General features: G+C 35.8%; 1 protein-coding gene across 3 annotated transcripts in view; it reads right to left on the bottom strand.

The window, feature by feature from the left end:
- Nucleotides 1–25237, bottom strand: part of RNF217 (ring finger protein 217) — a 132736-nt gene that overhangs the window by 24006 nt on the left and 83493 nt on the right. The window contains exons 2-3 of one of the 3 annotated variants that reach the window (XM_005551720.5): nt 17945–18178; nt 5383–5547 (exon numbers count right to left, since the gene is read on the bottom strand). In XM_005551720.5, the coding sequence (XP_005551777.3) occupies nt 5383–5547; nt 17945–18178 (399 nt within the window). Of the gene's footprint in view, nt 1–5382; nt 5548–16714; nt 16786–17944; nt 18179–25237 lie in introns of those variants that run through there. The other 2 variants (XM_074036978.1, XM_045391591.3) reach the window with 2 other exon arrangements.

Genomic DNA, 25237 nt, shown 5'->3' with positions numbered 1-25237 from the left:
AATTTCATATAAAAACGATTACGAACTAGATTTGGTTTTGTAATGACTAAGTCTACAAACTAGATTTATTTTTGTGATAACGAAGATAACTAAAGAAGGCATTTCAAAATTAGCACATATTTTCCATAGGCTAAGAATTTACATTAAGTAGAAAACTCATTGTTAAGATAAAAAATGGTGTTTCATAAGTGACTGAAAAATACTTTGCATTAAGAAGCAATGAGGCTGTGGCTCATGCCTGTAATCCAGTACTGTGGGAGACTGAGGCGGGCGGATCACCTGAGATCAGGAGTTCCAGATCAGCCTGGTCAACGTGGTGAAACCTCGTCTCTACTAAAAATACAAAAATTAGCCGGGTATGGTGGTGGGCACCTGTAATCCCAACTACTCGTGAGACTGACCCAGGAGAATCTCTTAAGCCCGGGAGGTGAAGGTTGCAGCAAGCCGAGACAGCACCACTGCACTCCATCCTGGGTGAGAAGAGCGAGACTCTGTCTCAAAAAAACAAACAAACAAAAAAATCAAAGAAAGGAACAATGAGATTCAAATAAAAAAGGCTAAGTAAAATTGATCTTAACGTGGTAGTGTTATGTTTTCATAAAAATATTCTATAAATAAATTCTAGATGTTTGTATATTTTTATCTTATTATAAAAACCATACTTGTAAGTAAGTATCTTGATTATGAGGAAAAAACTTTCAATGTTCATCAGTATTATCTGCCATAATACAATTATAAATAAAAATTTTGATTTCTAAGCACAAGTCAAATCTCTTCATAATACTATATCATGTATTAAATTGGTCTATCCATTTGAGAAAAAGGTAAAAGCTCACTAAGAGAGAAGCAATGTTTATAAATAAATAAGATAAAATTTTGTTTCATTTAGAATACTAATTAAAATAATGAATTAACAGATTATCAAACCTTGCCTAGATTAGCAAATTTAACAAAGACATAATCATTTAAAACTCACCAGTGTAAGTACAAAATTTTCTTTAAAAATTAGCAGCAAGAAAAGAGACTATCATGTATTATAGTTTAAGATATTGTAATTTAAGATATAATTTAGAGATAAATTACAAATCATTTGATAAGGGGAAAGTCATCCCATAAACACAATTAGGTTAGATGGTTTCAATTTGGAAAAATATTACTTCAGGTACCCAATGCATAATAAACACTAAAATAAATTATGGTTGGATTAAAGAGTTAAAATATTAAAAAATCAAATAGTTAAAAGAAAGGAAGAAAATTGATCTTTTAATCAAACTTCTGAAGAAATGACTTTTTAAACTTAGAAGCAACATGTTTACAAAAGATATACAAAGATATGTAAATATGTAAAAATATGTATTTATATCATATATGTGCTTGCGTATGTGACCACAAAGAAAGAGAATAATTTGTTCAAACAAAAATAAAAAAATTAAACAATACATATGCAAATCAATTAAGTAAAAAAAAACAAAAACAAAAACAAAAAAACAAAATCTACCACTCAAATAAAAAGGAAGAAACAGAAAATAGGGAAAATGTGGAGAAAATAATGCCAGAAGTGGAATTTAAATATCTAAATAAAGAGCTCATATAATTTGATAATAAAAATATGCACCAAATTTCTATCTGATATTATATCACCTTGATAAACAAATCATCTGAAAATCAAAATATGCACCCACATAAATGGGCAAAGGGTATGAACAGAAAATTTTAAAAGGGAGCATTACAAACTCAAAAATACATGAATTTATATTCAGCTTACAAGCAAACAGGAAAATATAAAATACAAGAAAAAATACTTTAAAATTATTAAATTAATATTTAAAAAGCACTTAAAATGCCAACAAATGCTCATACTGAAACATGTCCTCAAACTTTCTAGGTGGAATTATAAATTGATTCATTCCTTTTAGAAAGCAAATTGCCAATATGTGCTAAATACTAAAAACTTGGATATTCTTTAACCCAATCATTCTACCTTTATAAATATATCCTTTCAAAGGTATAAAATATGGAAAAAAAATTCTAGATGAATATCATCCACACATTATTTATAATACACAATTATTTTTTATTCCCAGAACAAACCAAGCAAGCCTTGGTATCCAATAGTGGAGGAATATTTAAGCAAGTGTTATACAGTTCATAGTTAATGAAATACATGTTTTGAAAACTATTTAGTAATATGAGAAATGTTTGCAATGTTAGGTGAAAATACTAATGATATTAAATTATTTGAACATCACAACTAAAGCTTTTTAAAAAGCCATTTAAATAGGGTGAAAGACCAAGGGCACACAATAAGATGTTAGGAGTGAGTATACTGGAGCAGCAGAATTCTGGGTGAATATTTTCCCTCTCTTTTCCAAATTTCTATCTGATGTTATATCACCTTGATAAATAAATCATCTGAAAATCAAAATATGGTTGGGCGCGGTGGCTCCTACCTGTAATCCCAGCACTTTGGGAGGCTGAGGCAGGTGGATCACTTGAGGTCAGGAGTTTGAGACCAACCTGGCCACAATGGTGAAACCCTGTCTCTACTTAAAAAACAATTTTTTTTTTTTTTTTTCCAGGCATGGTGGCTCATGCCTGTAATCCCAGCTACTTGGGAGGCTGAGGCATGAGAATTGCTTGAGCCTGGGAGGCGGAGGTCGCAGTGAGCCGAGATAGTGCCATTGTACTCCAGGCTGGGGAACAGAGCGAGACTCTGTCTCAAAATAAATAAATAACAATATTTACTAAAATTATGAACTAATTTAAAACATATACCTATAGTAGCGTACAAATGTATATACTTTCATAACAAAATTGTAAATACATTTGGTTTTCATGATTGAAAGCTTTATATGAAAATATGTGATAATTGTTTACCTGGAGGCATTATGTGAGAACTTCTTCATTTCTTTTTCACAAATTCCTATCATCTTCCTACTTTATATTTAAAAATGGTAAAAGATATATTTATGAAAAGAAAGCCTTACAGTATAAAACAAAAATCAGTTCACTGAGTAATACCTCCTCACGGGTTTCTGTTATAACAATAGAAATGTTTCATGGGGCAAAACGTAATTTTAAGGTCCAACAAAAAAGGTAAAGTTTTTTTTTTATTTTTATTTTTATTTATTTATTTATTTATTTTTTATTTTTTTTTGAGACGGAGTCTCGCTCTGTCGCCCAGGCTGGAGTGCAGTGGCCGGATCTCAGCTCACTGCAAGCTCCGCCTCCCGGGTTCGGGCCATTCTCCTCTCTCAGCCTCCTGAGTAGCTGGGACTACAGGCGCCCGCCACCTCGCCCGGCTAGTTTTTTGTATTTTTCAGTAGAGACGGGGTTTCACCGTGTTAGCCAGGATGGTCTCGATCTTCTGACCTAGTGATCCACCCGTCTCGGCCTCCCAAAGTACTGGGATTACAGGCTTGAGCCACCGCGCCCGGCCAAAAGGTAAAGTTTTAAAGTCACGCTTAAGAGAGAAAGAAAAATGAAACCATTTATACTCCAAATAAATCATAAAATATGACTTAGACAGAAACTTCATAGAACCCAAATCCCACCAGAAAGTAGGCTCTCCGCTACAATGTAATAATGTCAACTGATTCCATGGGTCTTTTCCTTTCAGCTATTTAAAAGGTAATCCCTTTTAAAGCCCTGACCTTTTAGCTACTACTTCAAAAGGGAACCAACATTTATGCTTTCTCTTAACAGTTTATCTACATTTGTTACAACTGTGGGAAGGTGTTAGAGTAATCAGTAAATTCCCCATGGTTGGCTTCTTTTTCTTTCCTTACATTATAGTCCATTTAAGGTTGGGTTAACAGATTACAGTAATAAATGTATATATTTTGTGTGACATCAGTTTATTCAGAATTTCCCCAATGTATAATGCTGTAGTGGTGTTCATTCCAAATCCAGCTGTAGAACCAGGCTAACTTGTAATTGTTTTTACAGCTTTCCAAAGGATATAAAGTACTTACGAATAACTGTTAAGTAGAATAACTTAACAGTACTCTAAGTCCCTATTGGTCTTTGTTTTGTTTGAAACTGAGCAGTAGCTTTGAATAAACTAAAAACGAAAGAGAAAGGGGGGAAAGGCCTCATTTTCTAGTTGTTCTTTAATGGAATGAAAAATGAGAGCACTGAGCAACTGATGCAGTGATCTGAAATAGCCCAAAACAAAATGGGTGACTGTGGATGAATTTGCCTTCTACCAGGAAAACAAAGAGAACTTTAGGCCAAATATCTTTAGACATCACTTCTATTAGAAAGCCAGGTCATGTAAACTATTTCAAAATTTCTTCCAATTGCTAAAAATGTAACACGTTATTTCATACAATACTTTTTCCTTACTATATTTATAAACTAGTATGTGAATTTGGTATAGTAAATCTGTACATTTATTATTATTATGGTCATTTATAGGCTTAGAATATACTTTTACTTCTAATTGTATTCATAATTATTGAATTTTAAATTTTTTGGCAACAAGTTTCATTTATCTGGTGATAAGTCTCCAAGAAGTAATTGCAGAATTGTGCTTAAAAGATAATTAGGCCAATTTAGAGATTCTTTCCAAAAATAAATTTGGCAAACGGTAGAAACCACATATGGCAAAGTGTACATGAACATATGATTTTCTAAAGCAAGATTTTTTAAAACTTTCAAACTTCAACAGAACCCTATACTATAACTATCAAATGCAAAGTTTTCTGGTTGAATTTACTGGCTGACCTCCCCATAGGAGAGTCTTCCCTCGCTGTTTACTTGGCTAACTTTGAACACATCTAGGTCTGAGCTCAAAGTGCCTGTTAAGTCTTCATTACTTGCATGATTATCAAAAGAAAGATGAAAAGTGGGATTCATAAAATCCCTAAGTCCTGATTTTAGCTATGAGCTTTTATTTCACCAGATTTGCAAAAAAGCAAAACAATCAGTTCAATTTAATATAATTTTTTAAGTGATCAGCAATGTCACCAAGGAAAGAAAAGCAAGATTGCAAGGATTCAAAACCTATGTAATTGAGAAGTAATTATAGTACATGTGGCAGACTAGAAATAATACTTTTATATCACTTTTATGCTATATTTTTCCTATAAAGTACATCCTCATTTTTAAATGTAATATAAGGACTCCAGTATCTTAAGTCAATATTTATATGTGGCCTCCTTAAATTTTGAAGGGTAATGCAAATAATAAGAATATACATTGTTTATCTATAAAAATTTTCAGTTTAATTATATAATTACTTTTCTAAAATAAAAGAGCAAATACTCTTTTTCTACATACCTGCATTAAGACAGTTATAATTTGCTTCAATATTGTAAATATTGTTCAGTCATATCCAGATGTACATGTTTTTTCTTTTCCTCCTAAAAGTTATCTCACCTTGCACTTAGGACACTTCTGGGCATTCCTCTGCCCATGCTCAATTTCGCTGGCCCAGTGACGCAACAATTTGTCTCCTTTTTTGTACTCCTTGCAGTTAACACCTTCATGCCAAGGAGAGTGGCACTTAAAACACCAGACGAATTGGCAGGTAGGGCACTGGATCTGTGTAAGAAAAAAATCATATTAATTACTAGTGGACATACTGAAAGTGTCTAAAAGGGTAAGAAGGTGATGCTTGGGGAAATTAGCTAAAAGTTTATAATTTAAAATGCCTCCCCATCTATAAGACCAAAACTACACTAAGATATGAATACTCTGTTACTAGGGGAAAGAATTGCTTTGGCGAGGATGACTTGGCTATTTGTAGGCTGTCCTGGAGTTAAACATTTGATTCTGGAAACCAATTTAGCTTTAGGAAAATCTCCCAGATTTTAAGTGCAATCTCCCAGATTGAACCTGAAGGCTCACAAGGCCCCAAATCCACACACTCAGGCTGCCCTTTAATTCACCTTTCCCTTGAACGAATTACCCAGCCGTTTCCATTGTCTTCTTAAGAATGGCTTATTTCATTTTATTTTTTAAAAGCCCCACAGATGCTTCATCAAATAAAAAACACAGTAGCAGTCTGGGTGCAGTGGCTTATGCCTGTAATCCTAGCACTTTGGGAGGCTGAGGCGGGTGGATCACTTGAGGTCAGGAGTTACAGACCAGCCTGGCCAACATGGTGAAACCCCACCTCTACTAAAAATACAAAAATTAGGTGGGCATGTTGGTGCATGCTTGTAATCCCAGCTACTCAGGAGGATGACACGAGACATGAGAATCTCTTGAACCCAGCAGAGGTTACAGTTGAGCCGAGATCGTGCCACTGCACTCCAGCCTGGGCTACAGTGAGACTCTGTCTCAAAACAACAACAACAACAACAACAAAAACACAGTAAGAAACTGCTAGAACAGCATTTGCTATGAAGCAGCATCTAAAATAATGGATACTCCTGGTGTGCTACCAATGTAAGGGAGGCTAATTATAAAAATAATGCAAAGCATTCTATTATTAGAAATATATCAATATAGTGGCCCTGTGGCCTGTACTTAGAAAACCATCAGAAACGGGCCTTCATATTTCACTATGTGGAGGGTATATGACAGTGCACGTGTAAGTTTAGTAAGAATATGTCTTCTGCTTGACATGGAAGATATTTTATCTGACTTCCTTTATTTTGAATGATAGTGGAATATTCCATTCATACACATTATTTCCACTCCTAACTCTCTAAAAGCATATGAGTATAGCCTGACTTAACAGAGCCTCATGTGATTACAATGGATTATAAATTGCCTCATTATGAATTATATTTATAACTGACCACTCTCTTTGCTCCTCTATGTCACGTCACTGCAGCACATGTGAATTTGCTGACTACATTTTAAAGGTTAGAATTTCCTTTGGTAAACTATACACAATATTGTCACTTAATTTTTTGGAAAACAACTTTTTTGACAATGGAGGTTCTACTATATAGATTAATTAGCTGAGTGGCAATTACAATCACAGCTCTTCTGTTAACAACTCAAAGCACTGTAATTTTCACTTATGTCAAGAATGGATAATGCTCTTCCTGTGAAAATATGAAGTAAAAGTACTTTTGTTATTAACTTTATGTAAAAATGGCATTCTGTCATAAGGCTTAAAAGATTTTCATGTTTATTTATTTATTAAAATTCTGTTCAATGGTAATATCTATGCTTAATATGTTACATTCATTATTTATTTTCATCCTCAAAATAATGCTGGAAGGTAGATATGAACATCATCAGTTTACAGATGATGAAAATGAGACTCAGATAGATTAAATCACTTGCTGAAGGTAACACAGAAAATATGTGTTAAGAAGGAATTTAAACGTAAGTTTGTCTGGCTCCACATTTAGCATACTTTTCACTATACTTCTTATACCAAACGGCATTTGTTCTTTGACAACTGGCAACTTAAAAATGTAGTAGTCAAAGATGGTCATGTCATTAAACTATTCAATAAGTCAGAATTCCACATGATTATCAAGATAAGGTGAACTTTGAAAATTCTTTTCAAGATCTACTCTATACAAATTGAGAAACTACTTGGTTTAACTAAAAAAATTAAAAAAAAAAAAGGATGTTACTATTTAGTTATTTAAAATAACTGTTTTTTTCCTTTTTGATCATTACAATTAAAATAAATCATTTTTAAAAGACAACAAGTTGAAGTAGATGAGATTCAGCTAAGAAAACAATATAAAATGTTTACTTCCAAAATGTTTACTTCCATTTGTCATTGAGCAATGAAGACTAGATGTAAATATCACATGGAGCCTTCCTTTTGAATGTAATGAATGAAATGAGGAAAGTAGGAAAAAATTGCTTTTCCTTAGGCATCTACCATTAAGTCAGAAGACCTGAATAGTTAATTTAGTTATTTTCTACTGGACGTTATTCATAATTCTGAATCACTAGATTCTAGCATCATTAAATAAACTTTTTGAAAAGATCTCTCTAGTTTTTAACCAGTCTTAGATTATATTTATGAAATATTAGAATGAATGTAAAGATGCTTTGGAACTGGGATTCGCTCTATAAATGTCTGACATTGAATGGCTCAAAGATCTTTGTGAATAAGTGCCGAACTATCACATTTGTGAATCTCTAATGAAGACAATTACAGCAATGCATGATTCTCCTAAGGCACCAGAATAATAAAGAATCTGTCGTGTTGTTTCCACCCTGGGACTCTGGCTCATAATAAACAACTAAGTCCTACTGCAGATCCTATTGCAAATCCTCACCAACAGCACAGACTTAGTGGGAAACTGTGACCAAAGTTATGGGGCAGGCTCTCAAGTGAATATGAATAAGTCAAATTCATACTGGATTGCTATCTCTCACTGAAGACATCAAAATCACTATTTGCTTGGGATTAAAATCATAAAAGGACTAACAGCCAACTCCAACAACTTGGGTATTAAAAGACTACATGTGAAATTGTCCCAGATTTTTTGTTCTAAAGATGCCTCATTCATTTTGAACTTAATCACATTCAAAATTGGCCTTATGTAAACACATATAGACATCAACACTGCATCTTCCTCCACTCTTTTATTTACAGTTATTCTTCCACATGAAATGCTATCTCACAACCATAGACCCACCACATGGAGTGCTTGCCTTCTTAGTAATTACAGTCACACAGAAGTCGTCCTGCCCTGTTCTTGTGGCTCAAAGTGTGATTGCAGGGCCAGAAACATCAGTATCACCTGAGAACTTGGTGAATTCATGAATCCTTAGACCTTAGAGCCAAAAGTGCTCATTTTCACAAGGTCCGAAGGTGATTCGTATGCATCCTAAAGTTTGAGAGGCTCTGCTTTATACCATGTGACTCCATCGCTCAGACCACAATTTATTGGACCAGGAATGAGTCCCTAAGCCAAAAACATGTATCCACTAGTTGGCAAGCTGCCTAAGCGGTGGCATGAGCTTTGTGTAGCGGGGGTGCTCATTGTTGAATGGAGATTAGCCAAGATAGATTTTTCTCTCTTGAGGAGTGTCATGGAGATACAAAGGATGCCTTCATGGAGGAAAAGACAGAGAAGACCTAAGTGACTACAATGCAGACCACTGAAGAAGGACACAGACATTGACTTTTGGTGAGATGACAGACGGGCTCTCACACTACCAGAGCTTGTGTCTGATTCTCTATGAGGCCTGCCTGGGCAGCTGCAGAGAGTATTTTCCTGCCCTTCCTACTCCCCATGGAGCCTTACGGTAAACCTCACTAATTGAGGTAGCCCAAGAAACAGCACATTTCTGCTTCTGGTAACTGGGAGAGTCCAATGAATTACATCTACTAAAATCTCATCTTGATCAAATGCTCTTTTCTTCAAGTTGTCTTCCCTATTCCTTGCAACTAGATTCAGTACCTTTCTTATGGAACTTCCATTAGGGATGTAGATGTCTAATCTCTCCAACAGCCCACAAGTTCACTCCTCAGTGAACTGTGTTTGTCAAAGGCTTTGTCTCATGTAAAATGAATGATTTTGCACACAGTTTGGATACCACGTATCAGTTAACATTAAATGAATACAAAGAAAAACCAACATATCTAATTTATGACTAGCGGCTGAGATGGTATTACTAATTCCTATATTATCAGATGATGTTTACTAAACACATTATCCTAATGAACTTTTACTGAACACTATGATCAATGCACAAACTCTTCTAAAAGAGGCAAGCAGGGCTTCAAGTGCTTCAAGAATCAAGTTATCAAAGCTAAGAATCTTGATTAGCTTTCTCCAGAATCCACAAAAGATAAAAGAACTTTACATTAGATTTTTGACTTTTGAATACCCTTAGTTTTACCAGAAATCTGTGCTATACTGAGATGAAAGTACACCAACTCACCTGCCCTAGGAAAATGGCATTTTCTCCTGATAATTCATCAAGTCAAGTAAGGAAACAACCCACAAAATAAAAACAGTGTCTAAAACCAAAGAAAACCCCAGATCATTATTTTCCTGCTTAAATGCTAGACACCCCTATACACATCATTATTTCAAATAAATCACAAAATCTTTACTTATCAAATTCAAAATACTAGACAACACCCATGTGTAAAGTAGCACTGCAAATATAAGAGCTAATTCAGTTTTCCAAAAAGGATTGCTTTACTAGAACCTCAGGTTCAGATTCCCAATAATGAAACACATTTATCAATTCATTTTCCCATTCAACAAATATTTATTGGGCACCTTCAGGTAGCAGGAACTGCCTATGTTGATTGCATGTAGAAAGAAATGAAAATACTTGTCCTTAAGGAACTTACTGGGCTCTGACAGATATAAACCAAAAGAGCTATAAAGGCATATAGTAACTGCTAGAATAGAAGCTAGGACAAGTGGGTGCCAGGGAAACAGGCTTCAGTGAAGGCTGGAACATAAGCGTTCAGAGAGAATGTGACCTTCAACAATGAGTAGAATGTTACCGAGACAAGTGTTGAGGTAACACTTTGGGTAGAGGGTCCATCCTGAGCCACCACACAGAGGCCCAAGAGCACATGATGCACTGGGGAAACAGCAAGTGTTCTAATGTAGCCTGAACAGAGATGTCACTTCAGCTAGCTCAACTTTGATCCTTGCTAAGTGTACAATAAACAGAGCCAGTAAGTTCCTATAATCCTGGCATGTCCCCCAAAATATACCATGGTCCAGAAACTCTGCATAGGAAACACGTAAAAATCATGGCTGTCAGATTCGGGTATGTCCTAAAGAAATGAACCAAAATGGTACATAACTGGGAAATCTTGTAGTTATTAGTTATAAAAATGTTTTAAAAACTGAAGATGCTTTTCTTGAAGATGAGATGTGGAGAGGTACAGCATGTTATAGAGAGGAGAAAATGAGTCTTGATGCATGGCTTCAAATACTTTTAAGGAAGCACTGTTCGCTCCCTTATAACATCAAATCCTAAAGCCAGATTGTGGCTTTGGAAAGAAAGGGTGGCAATGGAAAGAAATTCTCCATATGGGAAAATAAACTTTTGACTTCTTGCCTTGATCTTACTCCCTGAGATTTCATTGCCTACTTGGGGAGCTCTCCATGCATGGAAATGCCAGTAACATACAGCCTTCATGAGGCACTGCACCCTTGAACACAGTGCGAATGTGGCCAAGTGATCCTTGCCTTAGTTTCTCACAGCACAGCTAAAACTAAGCTGGAAAGGGAAAGAGAAACTTTCCTAAAGGCTGAGGACCAACAGCAGACCAAAATAAAACAAACAAACAAAACCACACACACACACACACACAAAATGTAGAGTAACACATGACAAGGTAAGCTATATTGAGATATGGTGCCTATTTATGTAAATAACCTTACTGAACTCCCTCAATACTGATTTCCTTTTACATATGCAACACAATTATTTATTGCACAATGCATTCACCTCAATACTAGCTTTTATGTTCAAGCCAGACTCATGCATTTTTTTGGACAGCATGTTGGAACTTGAGAATGGGGGTTGTTTGAAAAAGTACTCTCTCCCTAATTTGAAAATCACTATTCCATATTAGTCTGTCTTGCTCCTACCACCTGGAAACACCTTAGGCATTTACAGACTCTTCCTGTAAACATAGAGAGCAAAGCCCAGAGAAGCATTTGTCTGGGTCTATTTCTTGTCTGAGGACCCACTTCTTCACTGGTGAATACAAAGGGTACTGGAAAATTCTTCCCTGATTTGCATAGCCCAAAGTCCTGGCCAGAAAAATGTGGTATCATATTGTTTTGAACAAGATGTCCTGTTCTGAACACAACAGCATCAGGATGACATCTCACAAGAGGTACTCACATAAAGCAGCAAGAGGTCCATTGTGTTACAGTGTACAAAAGGAAATGGGAATATTTTCTGTGAGGAATAAGTGAAGGCAGGAGGGAAGCATACCTTAGCCCAAAGGTAACAATGAATTCTTTCAAATCTGAGGTTTTTGAAAATGGAAAGGAATGATTTATTAACAACAAGTTCCTTAACAAAAGCAGTGTTCAGAGTCTGCATGGCCAACTGGTAGGCATATTGTAGAGGGGATATGTGAACTGTGTACACAGCACCAGCAGATTATCTTACAAATCTAAGTAGGTAAATATGGAAAAGTAGTACTACAGAGAGTGGTAGATAAAAAATGTAAGGTCTTCACTTCATTTCTTTCAGAATATCTTCCAGACCATTTTATAATGAACACCACACTTGGTCTACTTTAACACACTAACACGGGGGCCATCAGAGAGAGACGATTCTTCACTTGTTCATTGTGCTAAAGACCCAATGACAATGGGATAAAGTGAAAACAGTTCTTAGTACCACGGCAGGTCAATTTATCCTAGCTGCAAGATTTGATTATTACTATAGTTTTTTTTGTATGTTTGTTTGTTTTTAAGGTGAAGTGTAGGCTAAAATATCAGATAAAGCTCAACATTTGGCTGTTAGAAGTTCAAGCACAAGTTAAAAACCTCTAAAAAATATTGTGTCTAATTTATGCATCAAAAAAGCAAACAAAGAACAGCCTTAGCAAAACACTTCATTAGTAACTGGAGAAAGAAATGCTAATATAATTTAGTAGGCTTGCATCATAGCTGAGTGTTACACATTTTTTCAAGGGTAATGTATGTAACACACACTTTGTTTACACTGGCGTCTATCAACAGGGCTAGACAACTTTGTCTTTATCTGCCTCATAAATCTATGCCAACAACAACCATTTAAGAAACTACACTTTTTTTTCTATCGGCTCCTGACATGAGTGATATATTAATCCCAAGAGAAATCAGTGTGTGTTGTAAGCTACCCTAACCTTGTAGGGAAGATGCACAACCAGAGTCTCCATTTGTAAACACTGTCAACTAAAAGTGATGGTGTCAGGGAAAACCGGAACAAAACAGCATACTAATTACATGTTCATGGGAAAACTTTACACATTTTTACATATGGGAAACAGTTCTCAAGTCATCTTTACCAGAAGGAAGATTAAGCACGTTTTAAAGTACACCTGTTCTCAACAACCGATTCATTTGACTGTATTCTTAAAGCCCTTAGAAAATTCTTTTACCACATGAGAAAATATTTGTTTAGTGTTTATAAAAGGTAATTTCTACTCAGAGGATTTATAAGAAAGAAAAAAAGACAGCTAGAGAACTAAGGTAAGAACACAGACAGAATTTCTCCAGGGAATTTTATTGGTTTTTTTCTTTCACCTGGTGGTAAAAGATGCGTCAAACATACCATTATATAAATTATCAAGATTCTGCTTAACATTTGTGGGAAGAAGAGTGGGGATTATTAGTCTTGTCTGAAGAAAAACAACAAGAGAATTACCTCTAACATCTTTTCTAACATGCTGATGAGCATGACCTTCAACTCTTTCTCCAAATCGATATGAAAAGGGGGATCATTTCTTAAGTCTACACTTGGAATAAGAATGAAACCTAGAATTGCACCTACCTCAGTAAAACTTGTATGAGTAAAATAACTACTTTTAATCCTTTAGACGTCTCTCCTCTCTTCCATAAAGAACTGCTATCACCTCCTCTATCTCCCAAAGAATATTTTTTTCATTTTCGTAAGTTCAATGACCATCCCCTTCACTGCCCCCAATATTGATGACTTCCAGCAAATTACTCCTGAGTCATGTTTTCTAGACATCTCTTTGATGCCCTAACGGGTCTTCAAACTTAACACTGTCAACATATTTCAAACTAAATTAATTTTCCATTTCCCAAACCTGCTCCTCCTCTTCCAGACATAGTCAATTTTACCCCTCCTTTCTGCCCATTGTCCACCACTCACCCCATGTTTTACTTCAACTATATTCTTTTTTACTCCCCCATGCCCTTCTCAGTACCCAGGGTTGCTCATTCTGCTCTCTTTGCCTAATAATAATAACAATCATAATCCTTTCCAGTATGTATCATACATGGTGCTAAGCAATTTATATGTGTGATCTCATTTAATTCTTACTACATTCTTATGACATAGGTACTATTACTATCCCCAGTTAAAGACGTGGAAACGATACTCAAGGTGACAGTGCTAATATGTGACAGGCTGAGAGTTTAATTCCAGTTTGAAAGCAGTGCTCTGACCTGCCTTTTCCACCTTGGTAAATGCAACATCTCAAGGCTTAATGTGTTTACTCTTACATGAATTCTTCAACAAATATATTTTGAGTGCACCCTCTACCAGACATAGTGCTTGACACAGGTTATCAGCAGTGAATGAAGTGAATTTGGACCTGGACTCCTAGAGACCAGTTAGAAAGAAAAACTTAAAGCAAATAACCACAAACATATATCATAAAATCCCAGGTGATAATTGCTATAGTGAAAAGCTTTTGGTGTGGGTGATTTGTTTGTCTCCAGGCATCACATGAGGACATTAGAGTCACAACTTCAACATTTTTTATTTCTCCATCATTAACTTGTTCTCTTATTGATATGTGGTTGCTGTTGCACTGATAAATTATAGGAACTATTCAGGTTAGAAATTAGATTTCTAGTTGGAAATTGAAGTCAATTTTGTAGAAATGGAATGGTAAGCCTTTTTGGCATCATGACAAGAGTTTTAGGGAGAGGAAGACAGAAATACTATGAGTGAAAAAGTGAGACTGGATTTGACAAAAGGCAAGGTTGTCTGAATGTAAATCTCTCAATTCACAAATGCACTTGTTCTATTTGATATAGTATGAGTTTGACAATGTTCAGAACATAATATAAAGCTCTCTTTACTCAAATTTTTGCCAGAAGGGAATTGTTGGGTGTTGGGCCTAGAGGGATAAATGGACAGGTAGGAGCTCTAGTTACTGCTTATTGTTATATTCTTTTTACCCTTTATCCACCTGCCGAGTACAAACAATTTGACAAGTGGTCTTTACAAAAATTAAAACCCCCAAATATGATATTTTAAGTCTCAAACTTCATGTGAGAAGCACTAACGCAGCTATAAAACAGTTATAATATTTTCAAACAGCTGAACTGATGGCAAAGGCCATAATAAATTTCCAAAGAATGGCATCTTGGATCAAGATACTGTGAATCAATGACTCAGAATAATATTAAAATAAACATTACAAGGGTTGTATCAATAGATACAAACCCACTTAAGCCTGTAAACATTACTATAAAGAGACGTTAAATTGCACAGAAATGACAGACAATAGCAGCAATCTTTTTTTTTTTTTTTCTGTTTCTGTTGCCTTATGATGCAATGTATTGTGTGTGAGTACTTAAATTCACTCCTCTTAAAGTTACAATAAATGACACCAATTTGGAACTACCTTATTCTATTGGGGAAACTGAATTTTTAAAAATATTGCAAAATAAAAAATGTTCACCTGTTCATCGCAAAGAACAAAGATCTTACTCTCAGTACAGGGTGTCATACTGGGCTCATGAATTTCACAGTTGTTTGGCTGGGGTATCCATGTCAGTGCTCTCCTTACCTATAATACCCAGACAGGTATGGGCATGTAAACCAAGCAGTTAATGTTAATGTAGACCACAGAGTTTCATGATGAAAAATGTTATATAAACTTTACACTAAAATAAGTAAAAATTATTGCTTCAGGAATTACTTGAATCATCGTTAGAACTTTGTACAACATAGATCAAGGAGATTACGGACTTCTGTTATCGATCTTCTCTTCTACACTAGTAAAGAAGAGTAACAAAAATAATCATCCTCAAATTCTGTGTTAGTTTTACTCTTTTGAAATTTGCTGAAGTTTCATTTTATAGTGTAATGAGATTTCCACCTCACACCCACTGCTGAGGATCTTAACTTTTCATAATCAACATTTATTGTGTTGTTGAATTCCTCCTCACACCAAAGCAAATTTTTCTTTTCCTCTACTAATCGAAAGGAGTCAGTTGAGTTTAACAAATTTAAGATGTTGATCCATTTGCCCCAGCTTCTCTTCTTACCCACAACAAATCGATGGACATTGGAGAAGCCTGACCTCTGGGAAATGTTATCAGAATAGCATGGGATCACTCAAAATTATATAAATATAGAATCTTCTATTTGTCAATTTTTACACATTTCACTCTCAGTACATGTGTACTGTGATACATTACACTCATCACAACATGATTTTGGTGATTTTAGATGAAATGAGATATAAAACATTTCACTGTTGCCATAATTTTGACTGAAATTATAACTCTATTATCCATTTCATGAAAACAACACATTTAAAAATTACTCAATTATTCCCACTCTAACTCAATTTTGTACATGTTTTAATTACTGCAATTTTAAAAATTAGTATAGTCTGAGTTTCTATATATCAAATATTAGAAAAAAATTGAATATCCTAATTGATGGAATTACAAGCCCTTCTAAATTCCTGTTCTTATACAGTAACACACAACTGCAATAAAAATAACAACATAATCTAAGGATATATAGCATGATATAAAAGTATTCTATTAATGTTCAGTTAGCTTTCAACAGCACTGTAGGGCAATACTTTAGTTATACAATTTTGTAACCTCAAAAATAATGCTTTTTATAGAAGGGAAAAAAAGGATTTTATTCTAACAGTTATACCTGATAGAGAATGGCCTACATAAAAACAGTAAATTAACTATGAGAGTCAAGCAGTTTCAAAGGACGACTCATGAAGAAGCTTTGATTAATCTACAAATACTGTAGCTTATCACTGCAACAGCAGAGGAAACTACCCACTAAACAATGGTCCCCTCAAAGCTACAAGATGAATAATGTAACCGCTGCTCTCAAGAAAGGGAACGTGACCAGAAACTTACCTTAAATGGAGAGGACTTCAAACAGCCTTTGAAACCACTTCATCCTGCCATTTTGCTGTAATGACAAGGATGAAAACTACTGCCACAGCCTCACTGGTTTTCTGCTTCATTTACTGCAAAGACTCTCTGCTGTGGATTAGTCACCTGGTGAGGCTCAAAACTTTGGAAGACAATTGTTCTGGGGTGGGCCTGGGGCACTGGTGTGTCATGAAAGCTCTTGGGTGATTCTAATACACAATCAGGGCTGTGAAGCAATGCTCTGCTGCCACAGTTGTTGCCTTGGTTTCCCAGGCTTCTGTCTGGCCCTCTTGTGATAGCTTCTGTGAATGCTGCCAGATGACATTTCTCTAATTCTCTAATGCTTACAGAGTTAAATCCAAACTTCTGCGCAAACTGCACAAGACTCAACATGATCTGCTCTTATCTGCTTGATCAGCTGCCTCTCCCCTACTCTCCACCAGCTCTAGAAGCACTTGATTGCAACAAGCCTGGCCTTAGCCTCAGGGGCCGTGCACTTACTCATTCCTTGCTCTGAAATGCTCACCATGTTTATCTGTCTGGAGAACTGCACCTCCTCTGTGAAGCCATTCCTGACATCCTAGAGCCCAACCCTCCTTTGAGTGTTCTCAAAGCATCCTATATGTACACAGTTTTGTGTTTTTTTCTAATCATATTGGACGGTCATTTTTAGAACACATGTCTCTCCCATCTTTGTTAGACTTTTTTGAAGCAGGGACTATATCACATTTGCTCTATAGCCCCCAAACTTAGCACACTACCTAGCATATACAGCATTCTGTATTTGTTGAATAAATGAATGATATCATTTATACTATTTTTACCTATTATAGATATAGCAAGAGGAGACTTACATTGGGACCACTGGAAAAAAATCAAGTCCATAATAATAAAGAAAAAGTCTTAGTATTTATTTAGTATTTGGTAGTAGTAACTATTATTAAAGATCAGCCTTCCAATGAGGTTACTAGATTAATTTTCAACATGGTTAAAGTCAAAGACAAAACTGTAATTAATTCCTTAAGAGTGCGCTCTTATCATCAGCCTCCCCAAACCATATGCTTTCAGAATGATGGCCAATAAATGCTCACCTTCAGCTCCGTAAAGAAACCCCCTTAATGCCCACCACAAGTGGATCTAATCTGGCTGCTTCTGCTATGTGACGTCTAACCCACAACTCTGGTGAAAATGCTTACTTTGTATTTGCTTTCTGATCTGGAAGGGGTGGGAATATGTCCTTTTTTCTTGAAGGTTGTAAAGTGCTTGCACTGAGGACATGGCTTGGTGCTGGAATCAATACGGCCAAGTTCCAAGAAGTACTTATACTTGATGGAGTCTTCATGCGTTAAGTTATAGACAACAGTTGTTTCTTCCAAGAATTCAAAACACTCTGTGATGGGGCATTTGATTTCTACTTGGCCAAGTTGTACCTGCATGATGGAAGAGCAGATGGAAGGAAAAAAAAGTCACTGGTTATTTTCTTTCATTTTTTTTTTTTTTTTGTATACAGTATTACTTATTTCATGATTGCAATAAAGGATTGTGTGCAATTTTTAAGATAACATAATCAATGTTAATCACCTTGATACCTGCTTTTGGCAATACCAAAATAATCACTATATAATGTTTCCGAAATGATTTAAAGGGCATTTAAGTCTTCTCTGATTATTGTTTTTGTGACAAGAAATGGACCTAAGCCACAGGCTCACCAAAGAAGCAAATGATCATCTCATGTTTCTGGAAACTGCAAGGTTACACAGCATTCAGATGATGCACCGACTGCAAGAACTGCAGGGTCACGCAGCATTTAGACAACATGCCAACTAAAAGGTGTTTCATATTTTTCAACATCACTGCAGAATACTTTAGCACTAAACTCTGGGCACATTTTACTATTTTAAAAGGACTAAAGAGATTCTGTAATGTAGAATGCCTAATAGTTTAAAAAATGTTACAAAAAATAACTGTTTCCTCTGACCCTTCTGTGTTAAGAACATAAAGTAAGTAGTTCCTATATAATGAGAATCATAGGAACAAGTAAGAAAATGAAACCAGCTACAACAGTGTAAAAAAATCCTTATGAAATCTGGCTACTACTGAGATAATTTACAAAATTAATGTATTCAAAGGACTATGGCGCTAGATTAGGAGAGAAGGGAGGATACATCAAAACGCGACATTTAGTATGTGGTATGGAGTACTAGATATGGTTAGCATTAAATATTACAATAAAAGATTACAGCACAAAGTATGGACACAACTAATTTTTAAATGATTAAAATAAACAACTTTGAAATAATGAGTAGCTAGAGTGTTTTTCGTAAGTGGTGAACAATAACTCTTTATATTCATGGCATTACAATCTCTTTTGTCCATCCTAATGTAGTAAAGGGAGGCACTAAAAACTCCAGATGACAAACAACACCAAACCCTTTCTATTTTATTTGGGTGAATCTGACATTCTCAGAAAGCAAAGCATACACACTTGCAGTAGAAAAGTATGCTATGAAGACTCAGGTAGGAGTAGGAGAAAGCCACACAGTTTGGGGAAAGAAAAACACCACAGAGAGCAGTTAAAAAAAGAAAACTAAATTCATAGTAACTGTTAACATTGCTATTTATCTGGCACAAGCTTGAGGTAAGGTAGTTAAGAAGTTGCAGGCTGACGTGTTGAATATCAGTAAAGAGCATGAGCTAAGCTGAAAGCAAAATGAAAGAGGCTGGCTTTGGATAATTCTCCTTATTAGTATTGACCTGTTAAAAGTATAAGCTTTGCATAATTTTATGCTACTATTGTACAAAACACGGCCCAGAGAGGATTTAAAAATATGTGCCCATTTTTTTCTACTTTTTCTGATGAGTCTGCTCACAGTCCCAATCAGATTTTATTATTCATGTTACAGTGTTATGATGCTATTATAATTCAAATTATGTTTTAGAATAAATTATTTTGTTCTGCCTCAAGACAAAAATTCTCAGGAGATTTTTGTGTAGATAAAAACCGCTGTGTAACATACTAAGAACCTGGTTTAATGAAGTATAGAACTTAAGCATTAAAAAATGACTAAATGTTTCCTCTCAATATTCTGTAGACATTTATCGAGCACGATTCTGAGGCAGGTACGGGCTAGGTACTGAAGCTTTCCAGATACAGGTCAGTAAAGAGGCAATCAGGATGCAAAATGGTGAGTATAAGGTGTCAGGAGAAGTACAGTAATCTCATACTTGGGGGGATCCGAAGAGGTTTCTTGGAAGAAGTGAGGTTTCAAGTGAGAGCTTAAGACTAGCAGGATTTAGCCAAACAAAGGTGAGAAGGGGTTCCAAGCAGACAAAAGAGACAACTTGGGCAAAGGCCTGGAGGAAAGGGAACACAGCACTAGCATACCCCAAATGCACATGCATCTGAACTTAAAGATCACAGCCTTGGGACGGCTCTTAAAGATGAGCAGCAGCCTGGACCACAATGTGTGAGTAAGGAAAGATGAGGCTGTTATGCAAAGATGAACCAGCTTGGACCAGAGCACAAGGGCCGAGCATGAAGCCATCTTAGGAGTCTGTATGTTTTTCCGATTTAAATAGAAAGCTATGCAGTTTTCAGAATGTGAAAGATAGTTTTTTTTTAAGTCCACAGAAAATAGGCTTACTTGGGCCACCTCGAGAGGCACTTGTTATTGGGCAGCAGTACATTTTTATGATTAAGAGCCTGAATTTTTTATTGTCAGGTCAGTGTTCGAATCCAGTCTTCCTCACCTATGAGTTTATTTTAACTATATAAATGATAACAATGGAGGCAGCAATTTCACAGCCACTCAGGAATGACCAGGTGTTATGGAAACTGAATGCAGTTTAGGGACTAGAACAATCCAAGGCAGCTAAAGAGGGCAGGTTGTCTTGATACTCCTTCAGCAGTGGGTATTTATTACTCAACCACATCAGGATACCATCCAACATCCAATCAAACACTTACTTTTCTACTGCAGTATTGCTCAAATCTGCAAACCTATTCAATTTCCATAGAATATATTACTTCCTCTAGATTTCATACCCTCTGCATTGACTATTCCTTCCCTTCCCTTCTTTCTCAAGGCTCCAAAATCCCTATCCTACTACATTGAACCAAAGACCTCATATTTTATTGAACACATAGAGGCAATCAGATGCATATTCCCATACCTACCCACTACCAGCTCTAGCAATTTACATCTCTGTTTTCTGTCTTCCCTCTATAGAGGGCTGAATCTATTTCCAGAACAACTGTATACGAGTCTCTTAAAGTGTCTGTAAAGTGTCTGTTGGGCATTCCAGTTTCCTGGCCCAGTCAAGGCCTACAGAACTGGGATCATTGTTGACAAGCCAGTAATTGGCAGTTTGGAACAGCTACTCATACAATCATTCTTCTTCATACTAACAGTATCCTCTTTTTCATAATATAGTGTTACTCATCACCTATGCAATCTCTTGGCCTCTCTCTACATACAATATCTTTTTCAGAAAATTGTCCTCAAAAGATCACTAGCAAACAACTAATTATGATTAAGTGAAGTACACTTTTTCATGTGTTCAACAAGGTATGTATTTCATCAATTCAAGAATGCATTTTAAAAGCACATTTTAATTTCTTGAAAGTCAAGTTTTTTATAATCAAAAGAAATTAGTATTGTACGTAGTTTACTTGGCAGTGTTTTTACTTTCTTGGTGGTGCATAACCGAATACTGCATCCTACTATTGATCACATCTTTGATTTCAGTGAAATGTGGTTTCTGTGAGCTAAGTAGTGTGATGGACTTCTGGAGAGATAAGAGGAGAGAGAAACACAGGGTTTCTACTGGAGGAAATGAATAATAAGCAAATAAACAAGGCAGATTGTAACCTGTGTTATGAATGAACTACACATCATGGAAGCAATCTCTAAGGAAATGACAACCTGAGTTGAAAACTGAAAGGCCTGTCATGCAGAGAACATGGGGAAGAGACAGCAAATAGAGGAAACAAGAACATTGGCTCCAGCCAGAAGGTGTCTGATGTGCCTCTGCTCAGAGCACAGAACTCAGTGACAAAAATACATACTAAAGGAAGGAGAGAACAGTATGAGATGAAGTTGGAGAGTTAGGCAGAAGACAGATCACATGGACCTTGTTGGCCATGGTAAAAGGTCTGTATTATAGACAATACGAATCACTGGTTTTAAGAGGATGACTGACATGCTCTTCTTGGAGAAGAGACTGTAGAGGAATAAAAGTGAAGGCTGGGAGAATTCTGGAAGTCTGGATTCAATGACTCTTCCCACAAGTGATGTCTAACTGTTACAGGCAGTTGATAGACGACTGAGAGGTAACAAGATACAGGGTGTATTTTGGAAGTGGAATCAATGAGATTTTTTTAAATTGACAAAAATTTTATGTATTTATGGTATGCAACATGAGGTTTTAATATATATGTACAGATAATATATATTAATCAAGCAAATTAATAAATGCATTACTTCACTGCTAATTTTTTAACAGAAGTAAGAACAAAGATCATTAATAGGAGTGGTGAGAGAGGGCATCCTTGTCTTGTGCCAGTTTTCAAAGGGAATGTTTCCAGCTTTTGCCCATTCAGTATGATATTGGCTATGGGTTTGTCATAAATAGCTCTTATTATTTTGAGATGTTACATCAATACCTAATTTATTGAGAGTTAACATGAAGGAATGTTGAATTTTATCGGAGGCCTTTTCTGCATCTATTGAGATAATCATGTGGTTTTTGTCACTGATTCTGTTTACGTGATTGATTAAATTTATTGATTTGCATATGTTGAATCAGTCTTGCATCCCAGGGATGAAGCCAACTTGATCATGGTGGATAAACTTTTTGGTGTGCTGCTGGATTTGGTTTGCCAGTATTTTATTGAGGATTTTCGCATCCATGTTCATGAGGGATTTTGGCCTGAAGTTTTCTTTTTTTGTTGGGTCTCTGCCAGGTTTTGGAATCAGGATGATGCTGGCATCATAAAATGAGTTAGGGAGGAGTCCCTCCTTTTCAATTGTTTGGAATAGTTTCAGAAGGAATGATATTAGCTCCTCTGTACCTCTGGTAGAATTCAACAGTGAATCCGTCTGGTCCCAGGCATTTTTTCGTTGGTAGGCTATTAATTACTGCCTCTATTTCAGAACTTGTTATTGGTCTATTCGGGGATTCGACTTCTTCCTGGTTTAGTCTTGGGAGGGTGTATGTATCCAGGGATTTATCCATTTCTTCTAGATTTTCTGGTTTATTTATGTAGAGGTGTTTATAGTATTCTCTGATGGTAGTTTCTATTGCTGTGGGATCAGTGGTGATATCCCCATTATCATTTTTATTGTGCCTATTGGATCCCCCTCTCTTTTCTTCTTTATTAGTCTACCTAGTGGTCTATCTATTTTGTTAATTTTTTCAAAAACACACCTCCTGGATTCATTGATTTTTTTCGAAGGTTTTTCATGTCTCTATCTCCTTCAATTCTGCTCTGATCTTAGTTATTTCTTGTCTTCTGTTAGCTTTTGAATTTGTTTGCTCTTGCTTTTCTACAGTTGTGATGTTAGGGTATTGATTTCAGATCTTTCCAGCTTTCTGATGTGGGCATTTAGTGCTCTAAATTTCCCTCTAAACACTGCTTTAGCAGCGTCCTACAGATTCTGGTATGTTGTCTCTTTGTTCTCATTGGTTTCAAAGAACTTCTTGGTTTCTGCCTTAATTTTGTTATTTACCCAGGAGTCATTCAGGAGCAGGTTGTTCAATTTCCATGTAGTTGTGTGGTTTTGAATGAGTTTCTTAATCCTAAGTTCTAATTTGATTGCACTATGGACTGAGAGACTGTATGTTATGATTTCAGTTCTTTTGCATTTGCTGAGGAATGTTTTACTTCCATTTATGTGGTTGATTTTAGAATAAGTGCCATGTGGCACTGAGACAAATGTATATTCTGTTGATTTAGGGTGGAGAGTTCTGTAGATGTCTATTACGTCCACTTGATCCAGAGCTGAGTTCAAGTCCTGGATGTCCTTGTTAATTTTCTGTCTTGTTGATCTGTCTAATATTGATAATGTGGTGTTAAAGTCTCCCACTATTATTGTGTGGGAGTCTAAGTCTCTTTGTAGGTCTTTAAGAACTTGTTTTATGAATCAGGGTGCTCCTGTATTGGGTGCATATATATTTAGGACAGTTAGCTCTTCTTGTTGCATTGATCCCTTTACCAATATGTAATGCCCTTCTTTGTCTTTTTTTGATCTTTGTTGGTTTAAGGTCTGTTTTATCAGAGACTAGGATTGCACCCCCTGCTTTGGTACATGCATCCCAGAACTTAAAGTAAAATTTTTTTAAAAAAGAAAAAAAAATGTGGTACATATGCATCATGGAATACTATGCAGCCATAAAAAGGAATGAGGCCATGTCCTTTATAGGGACATGGATGGAGCTGGAAGGTATTATCCTCAGCAAACTAAAGCAGGAACAGAAAACCAAACATCACATATTCTCACTTATAAGTGGGAGTTGAACAACAAGAACACATGGACATAGCAGGGGTGGGGGGCAAGAAGGAACAACACATACTGGGCCTGTCAGGGGATGGGGTGGAGGGAGGGAGAGCATTAGGAAAAACAGCTAATGCATGTGGGGCTTAGTACCCAGCTGACAGGTTGATAGTTGCAGTAAACCACCCTGGCACATGTTTACCTATGCAACAAATCTACACATCCTGCACATGTATCACAGAACTTAAAAAATTAAATTAGAAAAGAAAGATCATTAATACACCAAAAAAAAATTTGTATCAAGCTCCTAACAATAGGATAGGTAATATAAAAAGTTCATAGTATAAAGTGAATTAAGCCATGAATCCTGCCTTCATAGACCTTGAGAATGTAGCAATTAAACTGGTATTGATAGTCTTCTAGCAATTGGGATTTGTTGGTATTAATTCATCTAATATTTACCCAATAGTTTAAAAAACTTTTTATTAGGGATAATTAAAAGTATATGTGAAGGTTGGCAGATTAGCATTACGAATCCTTAAACAGCCATCCTCTAGCTTACATTGTCAACTTATAGCCAATCTTATTTCTTCGATACCCTGAGTAATATGGCCCTCCCATGTTATTTTGAAGAAAATACCAGATATCATGTCATTTCATTCATAAATATTTCAGTATGGGGCTAAAAAATTAAGAAGTCTTTTTAAAACCATAACCATGATACCATATATCTCCAAAAATGTCAATTTTTTAGTATCAAGTTAACATTCTAAATAACATATCATCTAAATTCTGTTTACTGGATTTTATCTCCTATTAAGTACTTAAAGATATTTTGCTGCTCAGTGTGTTCAATGTTAATACAACTATTTATACCACTGAAAAAGATGCTCTTCAGTTTTTCTGAACAAAAACATTTCCAACCTTGAAAGAAAAAAATTGCTTAACTCTAAAGGCATCTATAAGGCATCATTAAGAGACACTATTATCCAC

The sequence above is a fragment of the Macaca fascicularis genome, chromosome 4, assembly GCF_037993035.2.
Source record: "Macaca fascicularis isolate 582-1 chromosome 4, T2T-MFA8v1.1".
Classification (NCBI taxonomy): Eukaryota; Metazoa; Chordata; class Mammalia; order Primates; family Cercopithecidae; genus Macaca; species Macaca fascicularis.
The sequence above is the reverse complement of the archived record's forward strand: the minus strand, read 5'-3'. Positions and strand labels throughout refer to the sequence as shown.